At 41.2% G+C, this 26,412-nt stretch overlaps 1 protein-coding gene across 1 annotated transcript in view; it reads left to right on the top strand.

Moving 5' to 3' along the window:
- The window catches only part of LOC120977484 (complement factor B-like), a 160,659-nt gene that overhangs the window by 118,017 nt on the left and 16,230 nt on the right, over window positions 1–26,412 (top strand). Inside the window, exons 10-13 of the mRNA XM_040405448.1 lie at window positions 11,592–11,726; window positions 12,006–12,106; window positions 24,458–24,579; window positions 24,732–24,872. Coding sequence (XP_040261382.1) covers window positions 11,592–11,726; window positions 12,006–12,106; window positions 24,458–24,579; window positions 24,732–24,872 — 499 coding nt within the window. The remainder of the gene's footprint in view (window positions 1–11,591; window positions 11,727–12,005; window positions 12,107–24,457; window positions 24,580–24,731; window positions 24,873–26,412) is intronic.

Here is a 26,412-nt window from a genome sequence, read left to right as displayed (position 1 = left end):
ATCTTCTCAGCTCCCGTCCACTTGCGTTGCTGTCAGCAGGTAGGGTGACCATGGAGACCTCAGAGCGGCTGAATCGGCTTCCCTTTTTGAATTTGGCGCCGCCTGCGGCCTCCGTGACGTCACAACGCTGGCCACGCCTCCCGGCGTCTGACGTCATCACCTGGCGACTAGAGGGAAGCGCGTCGCTCCAGCCACCCTACCTCACTGCTTTAAGCCCGCCTGGGCCGCCGCAGAGGGAACTTCGCCGGGATCACCATGAATGAGGGTGACCCGGGCAAGCCTTGAGGAAGGCTCCTGTCTAGAGCCGAAACGTCGCATGTCCCACTGGGGTAAATAAAGACTTTTTGTATTTTTTACTTTTTGGAGTGCTGCCCATCCTTTCTACCATACTATATATATATATACACCGTACACTGTTCTCTGTAGTATATATTGTAAGGGATCGCTCTCTCTCTCAGTGGGTCGCAATCACAGACATCTCGTCAGACAGCGGATCTAAAGTCCAAAATGGTCATTTATTTTTGCACCAGCACACACAAAGAAACTTGTAAGATTTATAGGAACTAACTCCTATTACCAACGATCAAAGTTGAAAAAAAATAGAAGTATTTAGCCCCAACGAACAAACCTGAGGTAGCAGATTCTGAGGCAAAGCCCTGGCCCAACCTACTTACGTAGTATGGCGCGTGCATGCTACAGTAGCAGAGAGCAAAATAACGAGCTCCATGCTGCAAAGAAAGAATCCTACCACCAGAGAAGCTAGTTTGCTAATGTAACCCAGCGGCAGCTGTGCACCTGAGAACCCACGCCTGTGAGTGAGGCTGTGGCTCGTATATGAAGAGCCTCCGCCTCTCCCACAAATGCAGGCTGACTAATCATAACATATATATACAGTATACTGTCCTCTGTATTATATATTTTTATACAGTATACTGTCCTCTGTAGTATATATACAGTATACTGTCCTCTGTAGTTGATGTGTACATTATACTGTCCTCTGTAGTATATATATGCAGTGTACTGTCCTCTGTAGTATACATACAGTATACTTTATATATACAGTATAATGTATATATACAGTATACTGTCCTCTGTAGTATATATATATATATACATTATACCATTCTCTGTAGTATATATATATATAGTATACTGTCCTCTGTAGGATACATATACAGTATACTTTCCTCTATAGTATATATATATTTATATGTATATACCTGTATTTTTCGCCCGCACCTCTGTTTATTAAAATTCAAGCAAAGAGTTACTTTGTAACAAATAACTCAATTATCTAATAAATCAATGTTTAAACTTCCTACAATGCCATTGGTTAGGGTTAGGCTATATTAAGCTAATTATTAACCTTAATCTGTTTAAACAAACTCCCTTTCCCTTATTAACCCTTTTATTCTACCCTTACTATTTTATTCTATTCGCTTTTAATAAATCTTATTCAATTTTTTCTATGTAAATATTTGCTTTGTTAACCATTCTCTGCTTTTGCAATCTTTTCTCACTTATTAGTTTCCCCCTATAATTATTATGCTACCAATCATCCATACTTTGTTTTTACAGTTATTACCTTATCTATCATTAATAACTTTTATTCTAAATATTATCTTACCTATCAATAATAATTTTGTATGGATGCTATATTATTTTTTAAATAACAATAAATCATTACCTATAACATACAGACAATAACACAAAAGCTGCATGCCAAAAGCCAGGTGTGCAAGCCGACAACCTATCCACAAGACAGGTATAGTCAGCATGCCTTACAATGGCAGCCTTGTGCAGCCAATCCACTCTATCCAGAAGTACCTGAGAGCCAGTGAGCCTTAATGTTGTTTGATTTCAGTTGGAGGCTTGGGGGACCTGCACACCCTGCTCATTATCATTAGGGTGCCAAAAATTGAAAACTCTTTTTTAGATGCCAGTTAAGGGTACTTTCACACTAGCGTTAAAGTTTTCGGGTGTTGAGTTCCATCATAGGGGTCAATACTAGAAAAAAATGCTTGTTTTGTCCCCATTGATCGTCAATGGGGACAAAACTGAACTCACCAGAATGGAATGCTCAAAAATCTGCCACAATAGAAAACGGATCCATCCCCCATTGACTTTCAATGAATTTAATGACGGATCAGTTTTGGCAATGTTAAAAATATGTTAAAGATAATACAACCGGATCCGTTCAAACAGATGCAGATGGTTATATTATCAGTAATGGAAGTGTTTTTGCTGGACCCTGCTGGATCCAGCAAAAATGCTAGTGTGAAAGTAGCCTAACTCTTGTCTCACTGCCCAGGAGGGCTGCAGAAAATTTTTCAGTTTTCTAATTGGAAAGGAGAAATGTAGCAGCTCTCACCTGCCCTTCCTTTAGTTGTGAGCACGGATGGCCCGTGTCAGGTGCGGGCAGCAAATGCAGAAAGAAGTTGAGAAAAATCCAGCTCCACTTTAAAGGAATTGCATTTATTCAGCTTGCGGTTAAAAACTCATCCAAGAAATACAGAATTTAGCAGTCTTGTCTTGTCTACATGTTTCGGGCTATCAGAGACATTTCCAGCCCTTCTTCATGACACAGAAAGACATTAAAAGTGAGACCTTTTAAAGGGGAGGGTGCACCTGTGTTCACTGATTGTTTCCACAGGCCTGTAACCGCCCCCAGGAAAAGGTGCCACACTTCCAGTTAACTCTTCTCATGAAAATTAAATGAAAGAAAAAACAAAAATATATAAATTTTCTCTATGCATACATATGGTTATATATATTTTAGTTTTTTCTTTCATTTAATTTTCATGAGAAGAGTTAACTGGAAGTGTGGCACCTTTTCCTGGGGGCGGTTACAGGCCTGTGGAAACAATCAGTGAACACAGGTGCACCCTCCCCTTTAAAAGGTCTCACTTTTAATGTCTTTCTGTGTCATGAAGAAGGGCTGGAAATGTCTCTGATAGCCCGAAACATGTAAACAAGACAAGACTGCTAAATTTTGTATTTCTTGGATGAGTTTTTAACCGCAAGCTGAATAAACGCAATTCCTTTAAAGTGGAGCTGGATTTTTCTCAACTTCTTTCTCAGTTTTCTAATTGTTCTAACATTATATTCAATAACCTCTCTATACTGTTTTGTCATGTAAACTCATTTGCATAAACTCGGGCATATGGGAAAGACATGCAAATTGGCAGAATCAGCCTGGTTTTCAGCCGAAACACTAATTTGCATGTCTTTCCTATATATTCCCAAGTTTATGCAAATTAGTTTACATGACAAAACAGTATAGAGAGGTTATTGAATATGTTAGGACAATTAGAAAACTGAAAAATTTTCTGCAGCCCTCCTAGGCAGTGAGAGAAGAGTTAGCTGGCATACAAAAATGAGTTTTCAATTTTTGTCACCCTAATGATAATGAGAAGGGCGCACAGCTCCCCCAAGCCATCCAACTCAAATCAAACAACTTTGAGGCTCACTGGTAGAGATGGTCTTGCGGTTCGCCCAGCGGTCGTTTCGCGGCAAACTTTGCGTGTTCGCGATTCCCCAAACATGTGAACATATGGAGATATTAGTGCCCGCCATATTCTTTTACATTGTGAAGAACTTTGACCCATGACACATCCATCAGGTGGTACAGGACAGCCAATTGAGACGTTTCAGCACATGGACATACCCCCTACCTTATAAATAAACCTGATCTGGCCACCATTTTACATTCAGTGTTTTGCCAGTGTAGGGAGAGGTTGCTGTGTTGAGCAGGGACAGGCTGTTAGGGACACAAAACGCTAGCTAATAGGGCCACAAAAGTCTTTTTTAGGACTGGTATAGGTGTGCTATCGATAGGTGTGATACACAGAGGGGTGCGATATACTTATAATAAACACATAGATCTATATAGTGATCACCTACAAGTCAGGGGCCTAGGGGCTTACTAGGGCCATTTTTATATAGGGTAAGGTTCCAGACGGGGTCGCTCTTATCAGGGCGGGTGGTCTGTGGTTAGGCTATCAGGGCCAGAATAGTACCCCCCTGTAGGGCAATATCAGGGACAGTTCTTTGCCCACCCTGTCCTTCAATACCACATCATCATCTAGCCCATGGATAGTTGTTTTTTGCTTTCCCTCCAGGATTCATGGATGTGCACTGGAACCCCCCGGATTGTGGTAGGACATATGGTTTCTGATTTAGTGCCGCCGAGCATTTGTTATTGCCTACCACATCTATGCTTTTTGCTTAACTTTAATAATTTAATTTATTTTCATTTTGAGGGATATCTTTTCCATTCACACGTCCGCAAAATGGGTCCGCATCTGTTCCGCAATATTGCGGAACGGGTGCAGACCCATTCATTTTCAATGGGGCCGGAATGTGTTGTCCGCATTCGCATTTGCGGATTCACATCTGCATTTGCGGATCCGCACTTCCGCATTCGTGCTTCCATTTCCGCAAAAAAATAGAACATGTCCTATTCTTGTCCACAATTGCAGACAAGATTAGGCATTTTCTATTATAGTGCCGCAAATTGCGGAATGCTCAAACACTTACGGACGTGTGAATGGACTCTCATAGTAACATTATTAAAGGTTAAGTTTTACCTTTATGTATATTCTAATGGATTTCCTTCCTTGTACAATGTTATAATATACTTTCTATGTTAGAAAGTATATTATAGTGCATTTGTATTGTGCGGCAGTTGTGTGCGGTTCTGCTGCGATACTGCAGGTATATAGAGGGACAAGCGTTATTGGAACAAATAATTTCTACTGGTGTGATATACCAGTCACTCCCCAAAAAAACTGATTGAAGCGGGGTGTTATATACCAATATACTTTCTTTATAGTGCATTTGGGTACTGTATAGTGCATTTGCGCATGCGCGTACGCAAAAATTATATTGCCGATATTTCGCATTGAAAAAAATAATGAACGGAGATCGCAAATTCGAATGATACATCTGGTATGTCACTGTCCATGTTGTGGGACTATTTGTGCACTTCTAGTAATTATTTCTTGGCTGCAAATATGAGCTGAAGTTTTTTTAGGTTCGCCTGCCATTAAAATGAATGGGACCCGCCGCGAACTTGCGGTTCGTGAACATTTGATCGCGTTCGCGAACCGTCATGGCAGATGTTCGTCCATCACTACTCACTGGCTCTCGGGTCCTTTTGGATAGAGAGCCAGTCTTGCATGCTTCATAGTGCACAAGGCTGCCATTGGAAGGTATGCTGACTATACCTGTCTTGTGGATAGGTTGTTGGCTTGCACACCTGGCTTTTGGCATACAGCTTTTGAATTATTGTCTGTATGTGTCACTACCAGAGCTTTGGGACGTTCTCACAGCTCTGTTTCTCCACCCCTGTGATGATGTCACTACTAGAGCTGGGAGGAGTTTTCTGTTTCCTTCCTCCCAGCTGTGTTTGATTTCCCTGCCTTTATATTCCCCCTCTTCCTATTGTAGGTGTGGATTATATTTCTCATTTGGGTTGTAGCTCTTGCTTGAGTATCTTCCCTTGCATGCTATCCTTTCACTGGACCTGTGTTCTGCTGCAGCAAGTACTCCGGATATTGACAGCCTGTCTTTGGATCCGTCTTCACTTCGGCTGCAGCCCCTTCAGCTAAGTGTGCAGACATTGTTGTGTGTTTTCTGACTGGATCCGAGGCGACCACGGTTCCCTCCATATACTGAGCAGGGCACCGGTGGCCATGCCCCTTCCACTATTGTAGGGGTTACAGTGCTCATCAGTCTTAGGTACGCGGGCATGCCTCCTTCCACCATTTGGATCCGGGCATGGGCTTAGCAGCATAGGGAGAGCTTTCGAGGGTCTGACAGGGGTAACCTTTATCCTCCCTAGTTTGGGTCCGGTCAGTAGCTCTATTTTCTGTGCATGCTCTGGTTGCTCACATACACCCGTGACATTATAATCCACCAAAACCGTCTTTTTTGACATGGATCCGCTTTCTGGCCTGGTTGACCGCATGCAGGGTCTTTCTTTGGAGGTAGCGGATCTCCGTCAATCTATGACTCAGCTTCAAGCATTGGGCTCTGCTCCGGCCCATGGAGTCTGTTGCGAGCCAAAGGTCTCACTTCCGGAAACGTTCTCCGGGGGCAGTGAGAGTTTTGTTCGCTTCAGAGAGGCATGCAAACTCCATTTTTGCTTGTGTCCACATTCCTCTGGTAATCAGGAGCAGAGGGTGAGGATTGTCATCTCCCTGCTCAGGGGTAATGCTCAGACTTGGGCTTTTTCGCTGCCATCAGGGGATCCCTCCCTTCGATCCGTGGAAGGATTTTTTGTGGCCCTGGGGCAGATATATGATGACCCGGATCGTGTTGCTCTGGCCGAATCTAACTTACGTTTTTTAAGCCAGAGCAAACTGTCTGCGGAGCTTTATTGTTCTGAATTTCGGAGATGGGCAGCTGATTCGGGTTGGAATGATGCTGCACTCCGGAGTCAGTTCTGTCATGGTCTCTCAGAGAGATTGAAAGATGCGTTTGCTTTCCATGAGAGACCAACGTCCTTAGAGTCTGCCATGTCATTGGCGGTACGCCTTGACAGGCGTCTAAGAGAAAGAAACGAGACCTATCTGTCCAGCCATTGTCAGTCTAGGGGCAGTGGTGCGGACTCATTCAGTGTGCAGGGGCCTCATCCTGTCTCGCTCCCCTCTCTGAGGAGGAGCCCATGCAGCTAGGTCGACTTGCCCCTGATAAAAGAGGATTTACTCCTCAGAGTATGGTGTGTTTTTGTTGTGGGGGCATAAGTCATTTGGCAAATGTTTGTCCGTCTAGGAGATTCTTGAACTGTACTAAGAGCGATAATAAGAGAAAAACCTCAAAAGGTAAATCATCAAACTCTGCTTCATCTGCTACTTTGGGCAAAGTTGATGTAGGAATTGATGCTTTTCCTCTGACCTGCAGTTCCCGTTTTCTCCTGTCTGCCAGGGTGGCGCTAGAGAGCAAAGTCATTTCTTGTGAGATTTTTGTTGATAGTGGAGCGGCCGTCAATCTTATTGATACTCAATTTGTAGCCATGCATGGTTTGCAGGTTTGCACATTAGAAAAGGATATACCTGTTTTTGCTATTGACTCTGCTCCACTCTCACAGAGATCTCTGAAGGGCATTGTTCACAATATCCGGTTAGCTGTAGGTGACACTCATGTGGAGGATATATCTTGTTTTGTCCTTAACGGATTGCCTTCTCCTCTAGTTTTGGGGTTACCCTGGCTCACTAGACATAACCCCACTATTGATTGGCAAGGAAGGCAAATAAATGAGTGGAGTGACTTTTGTAGAGAGAATTGTCTTACAGCGACTTTTGCAGAGGTGTCTACTAAAACTGTGCCATCATTTCTCTCTGATTTCTCGGACGTGTTTTCCGAGAGCGGTGTTCAGGAGCTACCTCCTCACCGGGAGTTTGACTGTCCCATTAACCTCATTCCCGGCGCCAAGCTGCCAAAAGCTCGCCTCTACAATCTCTCACAACCGGAAAGAATCGCAATGCAAACCTATATCTCCGAGAGTCTCGATAAGGGGCATATTCGTCCCTCAAAATCACCTGTTGCCGCTGTTTTTTTTTTTGTTAAAAAAAAAGATGGCTCTCTGAGACCTTGCCTAGATTTTAGGGAGCTGAACCGTATCACGATTCGCGATCCCTATCCCCTTCCTCTGATCCCGGACCTCTTCAACCAAATTGTTGGGGCCAAGGTTTTTTCCAAATTGGATTTGAGAGGCGCGTACAACCTGGTCAGGGTCAGATGAATGGAAAACGGCCTTTAATACCCCTAACGGGCATTTCGAGAATCTCGTTATGCCTTTCGGCCTGATGAATGCTCCGGCCGTCTTTCAGCATTTTGTTAACAGTATTTTCTACCATTTAATGGGGAAATTTGTATTGGTGTATCTTGATGATATTTTGATTTTTTCCCCTGATGTTCAGACCCATCAGGATCATCTTTTTCAGGTTCTGCAGATTCTGCGGGAAAATAAATTGTACGCCAAGCTGGAGAAATGTGTTTTTATGGTATCGGAGATTCAATTTCTGGGTTTTCTCCTCTCTGCTTCTGGTTTTCGCATGGATCCGGAGAAGGTCCGTGCTGTACTTGAGTGGGAGCTTCCTGAGAATCAGAAGGCATTAATGCGCTTTCTGAGTTTTGCGAACTATTACAGAAAGTTCATTTTGAATTATTCCTCTGTTGTCAAACCCCTCACTGACATGACAAAAAAGGGGGCGGATTTTTCCTCTTGATCGGAGGAGGCGCTTGCAGCTTTTTCTAAGATTAAAGAGAGTTTTGCATCTGCTCCCGTCTTGGTGCATCCCGATGTTTCCTTACCTTTTATTGTTGAGGTGGATGCTTCCGAGGTGGGTGTGGGTGCGGTTTTGTCCCAGGGCCCTTCTCCTGCCAAATGGCGACCCTGTGCCTTTTTCTCTAAAAAACTCTCCCCGGCAGAGAAAAACTATGATGTGGGAGATAGGGAGTTGTTGGCCATTAAGTTGTCTTTCGAGGAATGGCGCCATTGGTTGGAGGGGGCCAGGCACCCTATCACCGTTTTTACCGACCATAAGAATCTGGCATACTTGGAGTCGGCCAGGCGTATGAATCCGAGACAGGCCAGATGGTCTCTGTTCTTCTCCAGATTCAATTTTGTCGTCACATTCCGCCCTGGGATCAAAAATGTGAAGGCTGATGCTCTCTCTCGCTGTTTTCCGGGAGGAGGAAACTCCGAGGACCCGGGTCCCATTTTGGCGGAGGGGGTAGTTGTTTCTGCTCTATATTCGGATTTGGAGGCCGAGGTCCAGGCTGCCCAGACTGAGGCACCTGCCCGTTGTCCTTCTGGGAAGTTGTTTGTGCCTCCTGAGCTACGTCACAAACTCTTCAAGGAGCATAATGATACTGTTCTTGCTGGTCACCCCGGGAGTAGAGCCACGGTAGATCCCATTGCTCGGAGATTTTGGTGGCCGGCTCTTCGTAAGTCGGTGGAGGGTTTTGTGGCTGCTTGTGAGATGTGCGCTCGCGCTAAGGTCCCTCGTTCACGGCCTTCAGGTTCCCTTCTCCCGTTACCCATACCTTCCCGTCCTTGGACACACCTGTCCATGGACTTTATCACGGATCTTCCTCGTTCCTCAGGGAAGTCGGTGATCCTGGTGGTGGTGGACCGTTTTAGCAAGATGGCTCATTTCGTACCTTTCCCTGGTTTACCCAATGCTAAAACGTTGGCGCAAGCTTTTGTCGACCATATTGTTAAATTGCATGGCATTCCCTCTGATATTGTTTCCGATAGAGGCACGCAGTTTGTGTCCAGGTTCTGGAAGGCTTTCTGTTCTCGCCTGGGGGTTCGGCTGTCCTTCTCTTCTGCTTTTCACCCGCAGTCGAATGGTCAGACTGAGCGCCTCAATCAGAATCTGGAGACATATTTGCGCTGTTTCGTGGCAGAGAACCAGGAGGATTGGTGTTCATTTCTCCCTCTTGCTGAGTTTGCTCTGAACAACCGTCGTCAGGAATCTTCTGATAAGTCGCCATTCTTTGGTGCATATGGGTTCCATCCGCAGTTTGGGACATTCTCGGGAGGGGCTCTTTCTGGTTTACCTGAGGAGGAGAGATTTTCCTCGTCTTTGTCTACCATTTGGCAAAAGATTCAGAGTAATCTTAGAAAGATGAGTGAGAAGTATAAGCGTGTGGCTGATAAGAGACGTGTGCCTGGTCCGGACCTGAGTGTGGGTGATCTGGTGTGGTTGTCTACAAGAAATATTAAACTGAAGGTTCCCTCCTGGAAATTGGGTCCCAAGTTTATTGGGCCTTATAAAATCTTGTCAGTCATCAATCCTGTTGCCTTCCGTCTTGATCTTCCACGGGTTTAGAAGATACATAATGTATTTCACAGATCTCTCTTAAAACCATATGTCCAGCCCACGGTACCCTCCTCTTTGCCTCCTCCTCCGATTTTGGTTGATGGCAATCTGGAGTTTGAGGTTTCCAGAATTGTGGACTCTCGCATTGTCCGCAGTTCTCTCCGGTACCTCGTTCATTGGAAGGGTTATGGTCCTGAGGAGAGGATGTGGGTTCCGGTGTCGGACATTAAAGCCACTCGCCTCATCAGGGCATTTCATAGGGCTCATCCTGAGAAGGTGGGTCCTGGGTGTCCGGAGTCCACCCGTAGAGGGGGGGGTACTGTCACTACCAGAGCTTTGGGACGTTCTCACAGCTCTGTTTCTCCACCCCTGTGATGATGTCACTACTAGAGCTGGGAGGAGTTTTCTGTTTCCTTCCTCCCAGCTGTGTTTGATTTCCCTGCCTTTATATTCCCCCTCTTCCTATTGTAGGTGTGGATTATATTTCTCATTTGGGTTGTAGCTCTTGCTTGAGTATCTTCCCTTGCATGCTATCCTTTCACTGGACCTGTGTTCTGCTGCAGCAAGTACTCCGGATATTGCCAGCCTGTCTTTGGATCCGTCTTCACTTCGGCTGCAGCCCCTTCAGCTAAGTGTGCAGACATTGTTGTGTATCTGTGTGTTTTCTGACTGGATCCGAGGCGACCACGGTTCCCTCCATATACTGAGCAGGGCACCGGTGGCCGTGCCCCTTCCACTATTGTAGGGGTTACAGTGCTCATCAGTCTTAGGTACGCGGGCATGCCTCCTTCCACCATTTGGATCCGGGCATGGGCTTAGCAGCATAGGGAGAGCTTTCGAGGGTCTGACAGGGGTAACCTTTATCCTCCCTAGTTTGGGTCCGGTCAGTAGCTCTATTTTCTGTGCATGCTCTGGTTGCTCACATACACCCGTGACAGTATGTTATAGGTAATGATTTATTGTTATTTTAAAAATAACATTGCATCCATACAAAAATTATTAATGATAGGTAAGATAATATTTATAATAAAAGTTATTAATGATAGATAAGGTAATAACTGTAAAAATAAAGTAAGGTAGCATAATAATGATAGCGGGAAACGAATAAGTGAGAAAAGATTATAAAAGCATAGAATGGTTAACAAAGCAAATGTGTACATAGAATAAATTGAATAAGATTTATTAAAAGCTAATAGAATAAAATAGGGTAGAATTAAAGGGTTAATAAGGGAAAGGGGGTGTGTTTAAACAGATTAAGGTTAATAATTAGCTTAATATAGCCTAACTAATGGCATTGTATGAGGTTTAAACATTGATTTATTAGATAATTGAGTAAATTGTTACAAAGTAACTCTTTCCTTAAATTTTAATAAACAGAGGTGCGTCTTATAGTGCGAAAAATACGGTATGCGTGTGTGTGTGTGTGTGTGTGTGTGTATATATATATTTTACTGTTCTCTGTAATATATATATTCTCTGTACATTGTTTTATTGTTATACTGTTGCACAGCAGTCAGGCTATAATTAAGAGTGGTCAACACTTTAAATGCATAGGCTATTGCGAAGTCTCTTAGGCATCTTCAATACAGCTGAAACAGGTTTTTACCAATCCTGACGGATCTCTTGCCTTTATCTGACTAGAACTTTTATTACTTAACGATATATATATAATGTTACATTAATAAAATATATGTTCTCAGTGTTCCATGACATTTTACATGATCCCCCATTCAATCTCTTTTCTGCCATTAACAGATATCTATGTCTTTGGTCTGGGTAAAGAGATAAGCCATAATGAAATCAATGATATTGCATCCAAGAAAAGTAGTCAGCATGTCTTCAGTATGGAAACAGTAGACAATATGAAGAAAGCCTTTGATGAAATGATAGGTAGGTAAACTTAGATTTATTCCTTGCCTATTGTTGCGATGTGATGCCTTGCTGGAATGGGCCTGTGATCTGCACCTCTGTATGCCGATGTCGGAAAGACAACAGTATAGTGATGGCTATTCGGGGGGTGCCATGTAAACCTCAATGGCGATGGCCACAGGCATGTACCTCTCCCTTATATGCCTGTGGGGATATATAAATATACTTTAGTGGGGTTTGAGTCTCGTGGGTAGAATGGTTTTGTTATAAAGTATGTCTCTTCTTGCACTTTACTTTTAGACAGTGCAGGAACTCTTCATATGTGTGGACTTGCCAAAGAACCATCTAAAGATGAAAAAGTGGACGTGAAGTATCCCTGGATTGCTAAAATTACCATCACTGTAAGTGGCCATCACCTATCTCTTAAGAAGTAAATGCACCATTTTATACTTCATAACTTAAGTGCATTTTTTCTACGTGTATCAAAACCATACAGTTCTGATCAGTGGATGTGGAACCACTGTGTCCATCAACCAGTTTGACTTTGGGCTAAATCTAAGGGCTTCATGCTGGCAGTACCTTGGTATTCACATTTTTACCCCTATATAGAGATCTGGACTTTGCTGCGGGGGAACCACTATGTCTCTGCCTACTGGAGTAGTCCTGGTGTGGTTGAAAGTTAACCCACAGGGATCAGAGACACAGGTGCAGAGCACAGAGGGATCAGGCCAAACTTGTAGTCAGTAACAGACCAAAATTAGTGCAGGCAGAGTACATGCTAATATGTGAAACAAGACCAAGGTCAGGGCTGGCAGCAGAGGGTCACTATGGTAAACAGGCAAAGATTGGGTCATATAGTGGATCAGAATCCGGTAAGCAGGCAGAGGTCAGTACACAGGCAGACAACAGAAACAAACACCTTAGTAAGCTACTTTATTGCTCAGGCAGAGAATGAAACAGTACAGCATATATAGCAGAAGCTGATTAGAAATTAGAAACAGCTATGCAGCTACCCATAGCTATTGAATGTGTATGGCAGACTATAGACATACAACACAAGAAGAGAGGTAGTGTCATGAAGTGATAGATCGGCAAGAATGGCATAAACATACACAGTCCAAAAGATGCAGAACCACATTATTTAAAAAAACATAGATGAACAGAAAACAAGGAAACCTCTGTCTGGTGGCAGTAAACTGTCAGAGAGACACAATTATCTAGTGAAGTGTCTCAAACAAGGTTTCAGGAACCCCTGGAGTTCCTTCATGGAGTGTAAGTTATTCCCCAAAATTGTAATCGGTAATGGTAGATGACCTCGTCACTGGAAGCCACAGACAGCAGAAGGCTGTATAGGGACCTCAAGCACTCATCTCTCTGACAATCCACCAGTAAGAGTGAGCTATGAAATTCACTAACTCAATCCCTTATGTAAAATGTAATATGCAGCATGAAGCTGTTGGCTGAATTAAATGGTTTTAGAAAGTCCCCAACCATCATAAAACTGTAAATGAGCAGTTTCAGTAAGTTGTCAGAAAGCCTCAAATGCCAAAAAGCGGCAGACTGAAGTTGTCAGCAATCTATAACCATCTAGCGCAAAAAAACTGAGGTTGAACTGCATCCGCGAACTGTCAGAAAGTCACCTAGAATCAGAAAACTGTATATTATCAGTATCAGCATGCCATAGTCTTCTAATGCCAGGCAGCAGCACATAAAGTGACAATAAGTTGTCAGAAATCCATATACTGAACATCCATATACTAACATTTCAGTCCAATTAGCCACATTTATTAAAACTCAGTTTTTCATCATTCTTGATATATCATCCTAGCACACATTCCTTCTCTTCGGTCTCTTCAGATCACTACTATATTTTGAGAATAATCCAAGAGACAAGTATTTATTTCAGCTTTTATTTCTCTTATCAAATTTCCAGTGGCTCAGAGGTTGACTGTGCCTTTAAATAGCTTGGAAACTTCTAGAAAACAATGTAATGGATTTAGAAGCTTTCCATAAGATTGCTACTTTGTTTGACATTGTTGGAAAAATCATAAGAAATCAGCCAAGATATTAGGAAATTAATGGCAGACCTCCACAAGTCTGGAACATCCTTGGGGGCAATTTCTGAACACTAGAAGATACCATGTTGACAATGCAAATTTAAACACCATGGAGCCACCAAACATCGTACCCTTAAAGAAGCGCACACTCTATATTCCTAGAGATTAATGTACTTTGTAAAATAAATAAAAATCTATCCATGAACAACAGCAAACGAACTCATGAAGATGCTGGAGGAAAAGGTCCAAAAGTATCTCTGTCAACAGTAAAACCTGTCTTCTATCGAAAGGACATGAAAAGCCACTCAGCAAAGAAGAAGCCACTGCTCTAAGACTACCACAAAAAAGCCAGGCTGCTGATTTCAACTTCACAGACAAAAAGATCTTACTTTTTGGAGAAATGTCTTCTCATCTGATGAAAAAAAAATGAAACTTTTTCCTCCATCGTTTTGTATGGAGGAAAAAAAAGGAAGGCTTGCGAGACAAAAACACTGTCACAACATGAAGTACAGGGGAGGCCGCATCATGTTGTGACTGGCACACTTCACTAAATAGATGGCATTATAAGGAAGGCAAAGTAATGTATATAAAGCAGTATCTCAAGAAATCAACATGAAAAACAAAGCTTGGAACAACGACCACAAGCAAACTTCCAAAGTTGTGGCAAAATGGCATAAGGACATCGAAGTGAAGGTAATGGCATTTACAAAGCCCTGATTTCAATCCCAAGGAACATTTATGGGCAGAACTGGAAAAGCGTCTACTGTCAATAAGGCCTACAAACTTGACCCCAGTTGCACCAAATCTGTCAGGAGGAATGGGCCACAATTCCAGCTATTTATTGTGAGAAGCTTGTGGAACAGAATCTAGAACATCTGACCCGTGTTAGTTAATTTAAAGGTAACGCAACCAAATACTAACCACGTGTATGTAAACTTCTGAGCCACTTGGAAAGTTAAAGGGGTTGTCTCTCTTCAGCAAATAGCATTTATCATTTAGAGAAAATTAATACAAGGCATTTACTAATGTATTGTTATTCTCCATATTGCCTCCTTTGCTGGCTTGATTCATTTTTCCATCACATTATGCACTGCTCGTATCCATGGTTACGACCACCCTGCAATCCATTAGTGGTGGTCGTGCTTGTACAATGTAGGAAAAAGTGCTGGCCTTGTGGCAGGAGCAGCACTATGAAGTGCTTTTTGCGCTGTGGCATTAGAAGAATTTTGATATCTCTGACTTTTAGTCTAACCAGACTGTCTATTACTCTGTAATTCCTCTAGCGCCGTTCTATGGAAACACTAGGTTTAAAGAGTACACCAAAAGCTTGAAATAACTTTTTTATTAACTTCAACTTTTCTTCATATAACACTGCCGCCTCCGCAGCAGATAGTCTATGTACATAACACGTGTTGAAAAGATATCACAAAATGGCGGTATGCATAAGATGGTGGTTCAATTGTTTAATCTTTGTCATTCAACATAAAATGGTGGATATACAGTATTTCTCTCTTGAGTATCTGTACTCTCACTTTAGGTTATTTAAGCACTTTATGATCTCTCTGAGAGGTATATCTGAGATTTAACAGTTCTACTGGCTAAACTGGGTTTGCAGTTTGCAGTAACTATTTGCAGATTGGTTAAGTATTATCTGGTATGGTTGTATGCAATTTGGATTGCAATATGGAATCTAAATGCTTGCAAACATATATATCTAGTTCAGTATACAGTTCTAAACACAATACTAGCAATATGAACATTATATAACTGTTTTAACTACCTATTTTGGCCTCTTCTTCCCATAAAACTCAGCTCTCAGTGGAGTGAATTTCTCTTGAGCTCCTGTCTCTGGTGAATAATGATTCTAGCAGCAGGAGTTGGGGGAATTCCCAGACAAGCTGTGTGTGAGGCTGGCTGTGATTGGTGAAAACTCTTGCTGTGTGAGAAGCTGGCTGTGATTGGTCTAGACTTCTGCCCAGTAACAACAGATTAACACTATACTTTCTGTTGTTTCTGCTGTGTCACTGAGCTTACCCTTCATTACAAAATGAATCTTAAAGACATATTATCTTTTTCTGCTTCTGTGAACACAGAGTATATAACAGTTATATGACATCCAAAACATGATGTCACAGTAAATAACTCTGCTTTTGTATTTAACACATAAAGATAGGAACTGTATTAAGGTTATTAGCAGGTCTAGTTGTATACACATATCAGCTATACTAGCAACCTAGGACAGGTCTTAGCTGGCCAGCTACACTCCCACCAATATTACCTATAATTCTATGTTTTTAGTGGTAGGACTTGAACATGAATTTGAGGAATTTTCCATCAGGTTCCCAACTTCCAAGTGTCTTTTATCACTCTTAAGAAGAACAACTAACTTCTGTATAGGACATTACAACTTGAGTGGAGTAGTGAGACATTTTCCTTTTTTGTCAAGTTTTGAGTCTCCTATTTTTGTAACAACACTCTTCTAGAAGTTCAAAAGGATGAAGACAAACTAGTAAGAACTTTGGCCAATTTCCATTGACTTCTAGGTAAATCTCCTTCTTTTACTAACACTATGTCACCAACTTGGACATTTCTTCTGGGTGTTTACCATTTACTTCTTAGCATAAGATTGGCTAAGTACTCCTTCGTCCATCTATTCCAAAACTGTTCTGATAGATATTGAACTTTTCACCATCTCCTTCTGGCATATAAATCCTCTTTGGTGAACTTGCCAGGTGGTGGCTGTATGTAATCAGGCTTAAGGTAAAGTAGATGGTTGGGAGTTATAGGGTCCAAACTTGTTGGGTCGTTGATGTTATCAACTGTAAGTGGACGACTGTTAACAATAGACATTACTTCATAGAATAGGGTCCTAAGTGAAGCATCATCTATTTTTCCGGTGTTCTTTTTCAACACTGAACCTAACACATTTCTTACAGTTCTGATTTGTCTTTCCCAAACTCCTCCTGTATGGCTTGCATGTGGAGCATTCAAATCAAAATCACACTGTTTCTCTAACAAATACTCAGTTACTTTTTCTTTATCAATCTCTTTTAGAGCTTTCTTCAATTCATTCTTTGCTCCGACAAAATTTGATCCTTGGTCAGATCTAAGCTCTCTGACAGTACCTCTAATGGCTATGAAACATCTCAAGGCATTGATGAATGAGTTGACATATCTTCTAACATTTCTAGGTGAATCGCTCTGGAACTCAGACATGTAAATATGAGTCCATATCGCTTGTACTTCTTGCAGTTTTGCTTGGTGATGAATGGGCCAAAGCAATCCATTCCGCTATAAAGAAATGGTGGTGATGGGTTTACACGATCTGCCGGTAAATCTGCCATTCTTTGTTCTTCTGTAGGTCTTTGTGCTTTTCTGCAGACTACACACTTTGCTATAACTTTGCTTCCTTTCACAATCCAGTAACCACCTTCTCTCAAACAGCTTTGGGTAAAGCTTATTCCTATGCAAGGATATGTTGTGGTAGTCATCAATAATCAATCTTGTGAAGGTAGAGTTTTTGGGTAGAATTGCTGGATGCTTCACTCTGCTAGGTAACAATTCACTTTCCAATCTCCCTCCCACCCTCAGTATACCATCCTGCAGAACAAGATTAAGCTTGTACAATTGGTGGTTGTTTGGAAGCCTTTTAGGTTCTTCACTAAGACTCTTCAACTCTTCACTGTAGAATCTCAGTTGAATGAGTCTTTTTTCTACATTCAACAATTCCTTCTTTCTGATTCCCTTTGCCAAACGTTGAATTTGAGCTACTACGTTTATGACTGTATTGCATTTTGAACATCTGGCTAGTCTTTCAAGTATGTCATTTAGACACTTGGCAGCAGTGCTCAATGTTTGTACAACTTTTACTTCTGGACCACCTATAGACAATTCTGTGTAACCTTTACTGGGCGTGATTTCCTTTTCCCAAAGGAACTCTGGACCAGTGAACCAGTTAGAATTTTTCAATTCTGTTACATTCGGGCCTCTTGAAGCATGATCTGCTGGGTTATGCTTCGTGTCAATTTGATGCCAATGTTCTGTATTTGTTATTTCCTGAAATTTCTCAACTCTGTTGGCGACAAAGATATGGAATCTTCGAGCTTCGTTGTTTATGTATCCTATGACAACTTGTAAGTCTGTCCAAAAATATTCTTCATCTATTTTCAATTCCAATTTTTCTCTCAGAAACTTGCTTACTGATGCTGAAACTACGACTGTTGTCAGTTCAAGTCTTGGTATTGTCTGAATACTGGTAGGTGCAACTCTGGCCTTCCCTATAACAAGGGCACAGTGTATCTTTTCTTCTCCTATTACTCTCATGTAGGAGCACTGACCATAACCATAACTACTGGCATCTGAAAAATGAGGAAATTCTATTTTCTTGTACTTTCCTAAATCATCAGGTACAAAACATCTACGGATTCCGAACTTCTCTCAAGTTTTGCAAGTCTCTTATCCAACTCTCCCACCTTGGCCTTAAATTTTCAGGTATGGGCTCATCCCTTCCCAACTTCTGTCTGCATAATTCTTGCAGTATTCCTTTTGCTCTTAGGATTACTGGGGCCAAGAATCCCAATGTATCAAATATAGAAGCCACTGCGGAAAGAATGGTTCGTCTAGTTGCAACTTTCTTTTCAATAGATACTTCAAAGAAGAACTTGTCGTTCTCTACATTCCATCCCAATCCAAGTACGTTCTGAACTGGAAGATGATCATAATTGAGATGTATATTCCTCATTGTTGCTGCACGTTCAGAATAACTGATGGATTCCAGTACCTCTCTATTGTTTGAGATTAATTTGTGAAGGCGCAGGTTTCCTCTTGCGCATAACTCTTGGCTTTCTTTCACTAGTTTGATTGCAGATTCTGTGGACTCTAGACTTATGAGACCATCATCTACATAAAAGTTTTTCTTCACAAAATTTGCTGCTGATGGGCAATCCTTTTTTATTCTAATTGGCCAGGTACTTCATACCATAATTGGCGCAAACCTGCAGATGATACTGCTCCAAACAAGTGTACTTTCATTCTGTATTCTGCTGGCTCTGTATCTGTATCTCCATCCTCCCACCATGAAAACCTCAGGAAGTCTCTATCTTCATTCTTCACATGAAACTGGTGGAACATCTTTTTAATGTCACACATGACCGCTATGGGATACTTTCTGAATCTACAGAGTACTTCAGGCAGAGCGTTTGTAAGATCTGGTCCTTTTAGTAGATAATCATTCAATGCAACACCATTGTACTTTGCTGAGCAATCAAATACTACTCTAATCTTATCTGGTTTCTTTGAGTGGTAAACACCTTTGGGATCTCTTCCCAACCTTTTCTTCAAACATTTCAATCTTGCTAGGCCAAGATTTATGTTATTTGGTAGACGAGGTCGTTCTCTAAAGGGTAAGGGCATTTCAAGATGACCTTGTTGATTCTGCTGAATACTTTCTTCTAGAGTGTGTACAAACTTTATGAGATACACTCTTTTCTTTAGAACTTATGTCTGCAAAGTTGGATTCAAGGATCTTGATTACTTTTGCTGGACTTACAGTTGGTAACTCTAATTCGATGACACAATCCTGTCACCTGTATTGAGTTTGCGATCTGCTGTTTTCCTCCAACAACACCCCATCCTAGATCAGTTTGAAAAGCGTAGGGTTCACCCTTTCCTCCTGTGATTACCTTTTATGGTACCAAGGCTCCGGGACAATCGTAGCCTATCAACAGTCCAACACCAAACTCCTTCAGCGGGGACATTTCATGAGATATGATAGATAGGTGCTCCCATTCATTGGCTGTTTCACAGGTAGGTATGCGATCTCGATCTAGAGGTATATCATCTTTTGTATAAGCTGGAGGTAGATCTAATGTGTAGTTTGAATGAAGTCCTCTAACTCTCAGTCCTTTAACCCTTTGACTGTTCACTAATGTGTCTCTTCCCGTCATTGTGGTGAGTTTGAGCGTCACTATTTCTGTAACCATTTGTAATTTCTTGCAGATTTCTTGATCAATGAAGGTGACATCACCCTTGGCATCCAGTAGCGCATAGGTGTATACCTTCTTGTTCCTCTTTTTAGGATTTAATATGCACACTGGTGCAACCATTGATGTGCCATTGCTTTCTCTTTCCCTCTCTCTGCAAGAGAATACAGATATTTTCTTTCCTTCCTCAGTATCTTTAGGTATTGAGGATTTATCTTTCTTTGGACGTTCTTCATGTAGTGGTGTAGGATGGCGTCCTTTGCAAATGCTGCATGTGGCCTTTTTCTTACACTGCTTAGTAACATGGCCTTTTCTTAGGTATCTGAAACACAGTTGGTTATCCAGCACAAATTTTTTCTTTTCATCTGGGGACTTCTCCTTCAATTGTTAGCACTTATGTATGGAGTGGTTCTCTCCACAGAACATACACTTGAAGGTAGTCTGAAGATTTGTCGGTTCTATCTCTCTGCTGATCCCAGTAGCGACTTTGAACTTGTTCTCGTAAGTATCTTGACCTTTAGCTGCTGTGTTAGTTGCAAAGCTAGTTGCTCTTGCACGTCTTATCTCTCTTGCAGGCCTTTCTTCTAAGGATTTTAAGACGTAGGATGATGTTACTGAATTACATACTATCCGTGCTTCCTCATTGACAAAGAGAATTTTTGAAAACTTGGGAAGTTCTTACCTAGATCTAACTGTTTAGTCACATAGCGATTCCATCTAGAAGCCACTTTTTCAGGTAGCTTAGTCAGCATCCTGTGGTTTTCTAGATAGTCATTTAGTACTTCCAGTCCTTAAACATGTGGGATGGCATTGCTGCATGCTTGCAGTAAGTCACCATACTTTTGGATTCTGAAGTGTTCTTTAGGACCTATTTTAGGCCAGTTATTCAGTTTCTCTCTAAAGGCTCTTTGTACTAAGAAAGGATGACCATATCTTGCATTCAATTTTTCCGAAGCTTGCTTGTAGGCTTCTTCATCTTTTCTATAGAAGTTACCTTCAAGAACTTCCTTGGCTTCTCCACCAACATATCTCTGAAGGTAGAATAACTTGTCAACTGGACTGAAGCAATGATGCTCAATGATTATTTCAAAACTTGCCTTCCACTCTATGAACTTCAGTACGTCTCCTGAAAATACAGTGGGTTCCGGAACAGGAAGTCTAGCTAGGACTGTTCTCTGTGGTCTTGCTGTTACTCTCCTGAGCATTCCCATGGCATCTAGGAATAGAATCATCCGGTTCTATTTTCTCACTTACTTCTAAATTAGGTGAGTCCTTTTCTTCATCTTTTCCGGTTGAGATAGAAGGTAAATTCACACACCTTTTTCCTAACACTGGACTAGGCCTCTCTTTGTTTTTATGAGCAGGGATGGAAGGATAATAACTTATTTCTTCACTTCATGCTTGAGATGTCCTTCCATTCTCCTGGGCATAAAGACGGAGCCTGTTTCTTCACTTAGTACAGATTTTAACCTATGACTACTCTGACTCATATCCTCCTCATGTACTCTGAGTCTGGCTTCTATGATCTTAACTTCTTTCTGCCTTTCCAGACTTTTCATCTGTTGGCGCTGTGCCTCGATTTCAGCTTCCATCTGATGGCATTTTGCATCCTTTTCAGCTTTCTTTTCAGCCATCAGTTGGCTCTACGCCTCGATGGCAGCTTCATTTCAATTTCTGCTCTCTTGACAGCAAGTTATTCAGCTAATTCCTTTCTTTTGGCTGAAGTATTTGAGGACTCTGATATATGGGTGGCACTTCTGCTAGTGAAGGAAGTCACACTTGAGATTGTAGTACCACCTAAGGATCTAGCATTGTCTCTCATAAAAAGCTCATTCATTCTTCACTTCTTGCTTTAACTTCATCATAGTTTTCTGCAGATGATAGTTCTCTCATGAGCTTTACCAAATCTTTAGTGACCACAGTACATTTGTCCATGTTCCTTACATTATCCTGGGAAGATGTTGTAAATGACCGCAGGTTGACATATGCTGCCATAAGCTCTGATTCAGATTCTTCTACTGTCTCTACCATATCATTTAAGTTCCCTTTTATACTTTCTTGTTTTAGCTTTTTACAAATGTCTTTAATGTATAATTTCCATTTATCATACATTCTGGCGAACTTTTTTCCTTTCAGTGTTGCTTCTTGCTCCAAATTTTCCAGCATCTTTGGGGTCAGTTTTCTGGCACGTGATAAACGTCATAGTTCTATATTTGTTTGAGGCAAGACTAATGCTATATCAGACTCTTCTACCTCAGACAGGTTCCCTTGCTCTTCAAATTCTACTCTATCTATCTTTGCATCCTCTAACAGTGGCATGGTAATACTAGGCTCAGACATTATACTTTAAATGCAGTACTGACAATCAATACGAATATTAAGAGTCCTTTCACTTTAAATGCAATACTGACAAATGCAGAAATAAATGACTTTAAATACAACAGCAATAAATGCAGGCAATAAATGACCTTCACTTTAAATGCAATAGAGTCTGTGTAATACAAACTGTCCTTTGTTTTACTTTAAAGTCTTCTTCTGAACACAAAAATGTCTCTTTATGCCAAAACCTATATGCAATGATAAGTAATAAAAGGAAATCTTTGACCTTATTCTGAAGAGCAGGATACTGCAATCTGAAGGTTTCTGCAACAAATGTCTGTCTTAAAGGAGACTTGTCTCTTGTCTTCTTGATGTGATTTGATGCTCTTCGCTGACTTGCGATGCTCTGTGCAGACTTGCAATGCTTTGTGCTGACTTGCAATGCGCTGGCTTGGATACGCTGCTGCAGTTTTTGGGCCTAGTGGCAGGAAACTAGCTGGCTGCAGTACGTGGTCTCTCCATGGATAGCGGTTCAGGCACTGGATTTTGGCCTCCCACCATGCGTCTCTTTCTCTCTCTAGGGATCGCAGGAGGGTTGGCGCTCTTTCTCTGACTATTTTGCCTTTGCCATTCTGCCACTTTAAGAGTCGGCTGCAGTTTGACAAATGCACACGTTATATGGCCTTTATGAGATGTCTTTGCTTGCTCACTCAGGAAACAGTTGCTGCGTGGCGGTATATGCTGGCATTTTGCTGCTCTAATGCGCTCTTTACTGTGCAAGTTGCAAAATAGTTCCACTGTGGCAGGTGCAGCACTATGAAGTGCTTTTTGCGCTGTGGCATTAGAAGAATTTTGATATCTCTGACTTTTAGTCTAACCAGACAGTCTATTACTCTGCAATTCCTCTAGCACCGTTCTATGGAAACACTAGGTTTAAAGAGCACACCAAATGCTTAAAATACCTTTTTTATTAACTTCAACTTTTCTTCATATAACCCTGCCGCCTCCGCAGCAGATAGTCTATGTACATAACACGCATTGAAAAGATATCACAAAATGGCGGTATGCATAAAATGGTGGTTCAACTGTTCAATCTTGTCGTTCAACATAAAATGGTGGATATATATTTCTCTCTTCAGTATCTGTACTGTCACTTTAAGTCATTTAAGCACTTTATGATCTCTCTGAGAGGTATATCTGAGATGTAACAGTTCTACTGGCTAAACTGGAGTTGCAGTTTGCATGAACTATTTGCAGATTGGTTGAGTATTATCTGGTATGGTTGTATGCAATTTGGATTGCAATATGGAATCTGAATGCTTGCAATTGTATGCTTGCAATTTGTATGGTTGCAATTGATTTGGAATTGGTGAAACTGTAAGTAAACACATATAAATCTAGTTCAGTATACAGTTCTAAACACAATACTAGAAATAGGAACATTATATAACTGTTTTAACTACCTATTTTGGCCTCTTGTTCCCATAAAACTCAGCTCTCAGTGGAGAGAATGTCAATTCATCTCCTGTCTCTGGTGAATAATGATTCTAGCAGCAGGAGCTGGGGGAATTCCCAGACAGGCTGTGTGTGAGGCTGGCTGTGATTGGTGAAAACTCTTGCTTGACTTCTGCCCAGCAACAACAGATCAACACTATACTTTCTGTTGTTTCTGCTGTGTCACTGAGCTTACCTTTCATTACAAAATGAATCTTAAAGGCATATTATATTTTTCTGCTTCTGTGAACACAAAATATATAACAGGTATATGACATCCAAAACATGATGTCACAGTAAATAACTATGCTTTTGTCTTTAACACATAAACATAGGAACTGTATTAAGGCTATTGGCAGGTCTAGCTGTATACACATATAAGCTATACTAGCAACCTAGGACAGGTCTTAGCTGACCAGCTACTGGCCTCTCTGGAGTGCACATGGGCCACTGCTTTTTCCTATCGTGTGCAAGCACGACCACCGCTGGTGAATTGCAGGTTGGTCGTAATCTTGGCAATGAGCTGTGTATAATGTGATGGAAAAATGAATGAAGCCAGCAAAGGAAGCAATATGGACAATCACAATACATTAGTAAGTGTCTTGTATTAACTTCCTCTACATAATAAATGCTATTTGCTGAAGTGAAACAACCCCTTTAAGTAAATCCTTGTCTCTTGTTTTTATTCTGACAAATACAGTAGTGATCTAAACTAATTGATGAGAGAGAACATGAGCAAGATTGTGAAAAACTGAGTTCTAATGAACTAAGGTGGATGGACTTCAGCTGTAGCTGGAGAAAACGTGTTCTGGTGCCAGAAGACTGTAAACATCACATACAGGTATTCATTGGAACTGCTAATAAATAAAAAATATTACCTTTTTCCCTTTTTTTATTATAGCGCCCTGGTTCTCAAGAAACATGTAAAGGCTCTATCATAAGCAAAGATTTTATCTTGACCGCTGCTCACTGTTTTAATCTAGATGAAGAACTCCATAGTATCAGCATTGTAGTAGGAGGTAAGTGCTCCCATGGATTTCATTCAATCTCCAGCTGTTGTCCACCTACAACCTCCGTGTTCTGGCAGGAATTTGAGCAGATTGGGGACCATTTCAAAGTGTGAGGCGCACAGGACTGCGCATGTTACCCTATTTTCTTCCATTTATTGTAGGTAGGGAATACAAAGCGAAGGACCTCCACCGTCATAATAAGTACAACCCACTTGGCAAACAGGACAAGAAAGTGAAGAAATCCTTTGATTATGATTTGGCTCTCATTGAACTAAAAACGAAGATTGAATTTTCCTCAAATCGCAGGTAAAAGACATGGAGCACCATGACTAACTTATAGGCTACAGGGACTGAGTGTGGAGTCATTTACAAGGACAGTTGATGCCAATAAATAAGTCTCTCTCTTTACTAAAGTGGAGGTTGGGAGTAGTAGTACATCCAGCAATAACACAGTGCAATCCTTCCCCAATAGCAATGTATGGACGGCAGCAATGTTTGAGGGTTTAGTAATCCTTCTCCATGTCTCTCTATCTCTTTCTAAAGTCTCTCAACAGAACCATAGACAAGCAATGAGGTTCTTGTTAAATGTTTTGGCAGTTCCTGGGCTGAGGGGCTTCAGATTTCAGATATGGTTTGCCAAATTATCTCTGAGTTTCAAAGGATGTTTCAGCAATGTTCCCTCTCACAGAGGCAAAGTTTCTAGACCATAACCATGCACAATACGTTGCTGTCTGACTCCAATGCACGGCCTTCAGGATCCTAGATCTTCTGATTTATTCTCTCTGGAGCACTTTGATGTTAAAGTTGCTTCTTCCGCTGTAGAAGTCTCTGAGATGAGGATTCTCTGAACTTGGGCCTAGCTCTGAGGAGCATGCACATGTAGGTCCTCACTGTAGCACAGTTAGAGAACAGACTGCACTGAATAATCCACCCAGTTCATCTCCTGGAAACCTAAGTCAGTGAGGCAAGGTTTTAACCATTAATGTCCAAAAAATGCTATTAGGTACACAAATATAACAAATTAGAACATGTAACTTAGCAATAAAACATTTTAGCAATGTCAAGGTGACCATCAGGAACTGTGGTTTGCACGATTATATGGGCAAGCTCTTTGCCTGGTTGTATATGTGGCAGGTACTGTGTTGGGCACTTTAATAGGAGCTTGATTAAGCTTACTGAATGGAAATACACTGCAGTACACTATACAGTGTACTGCAGTGTATTGTAGAGGCATCAGACCCACTGGATCTTCAAGAACCAAGTGAGCCTGTGTCAAAAAAGTGTTAAAGAAAAGTAAAAAAAAAAAAAGAAAAAAAATCAAATTTCTTCCTGTATCCGCACATTTATAATTGATTAAAAATGTAAAAAATATAAAAACACTAAACATGTTTGGTATTGCCTCGTCCGTAATGACCTGATCTATAAAAGAATCACATTACTTTTCCTGCACGGTGAGCACCATAAAAAGAAAAAAAGAAAAAGAAAAACTATTATAGAATATAAATTTTGCCCACCTAACTTCCCAAAAAATTGTATTAAAAGTGATCAAAAAAGTAATTTGTACCCAAAATTAGTACCAATCAAACAGTCACCTAATTCCGCAAAAAATGAGCTCCTACATAAGACAATCGCCCAAAAAGTAAAAAATATGGTTTTCAGAAAATGCATATTTTTATTTTCTGAAATGCTTTTATTGTGTAAAACCATAATAAATCAGTAGACATGTTTGATATTGTCATGTCCGTAAAAACCTGCTCTATAAAAATATCACACAATAAAACCATCATCTCTTCCCGCAAAAAATGAGCTCCTACATAAGATAATCGCCCAAAAAATATGTTTTTTT

Source organism: Bufo bufo, chromosome 8 (genome assembly GCF_905171765.1).
Source record: "Bufo bufo chromosome 8, aBufBuf1.1, whole genome shotgun sequence".
In the NCBI taxonomy this organism is placed as follows: Eukaryota; Metazoa; Chordata; class Amphibia; order Anura; family Bufonidae; genus Bufo; species Bufo bufo.
This window is presented reverse-complemented; position numbering and strand designations above follow the sequence as displayed.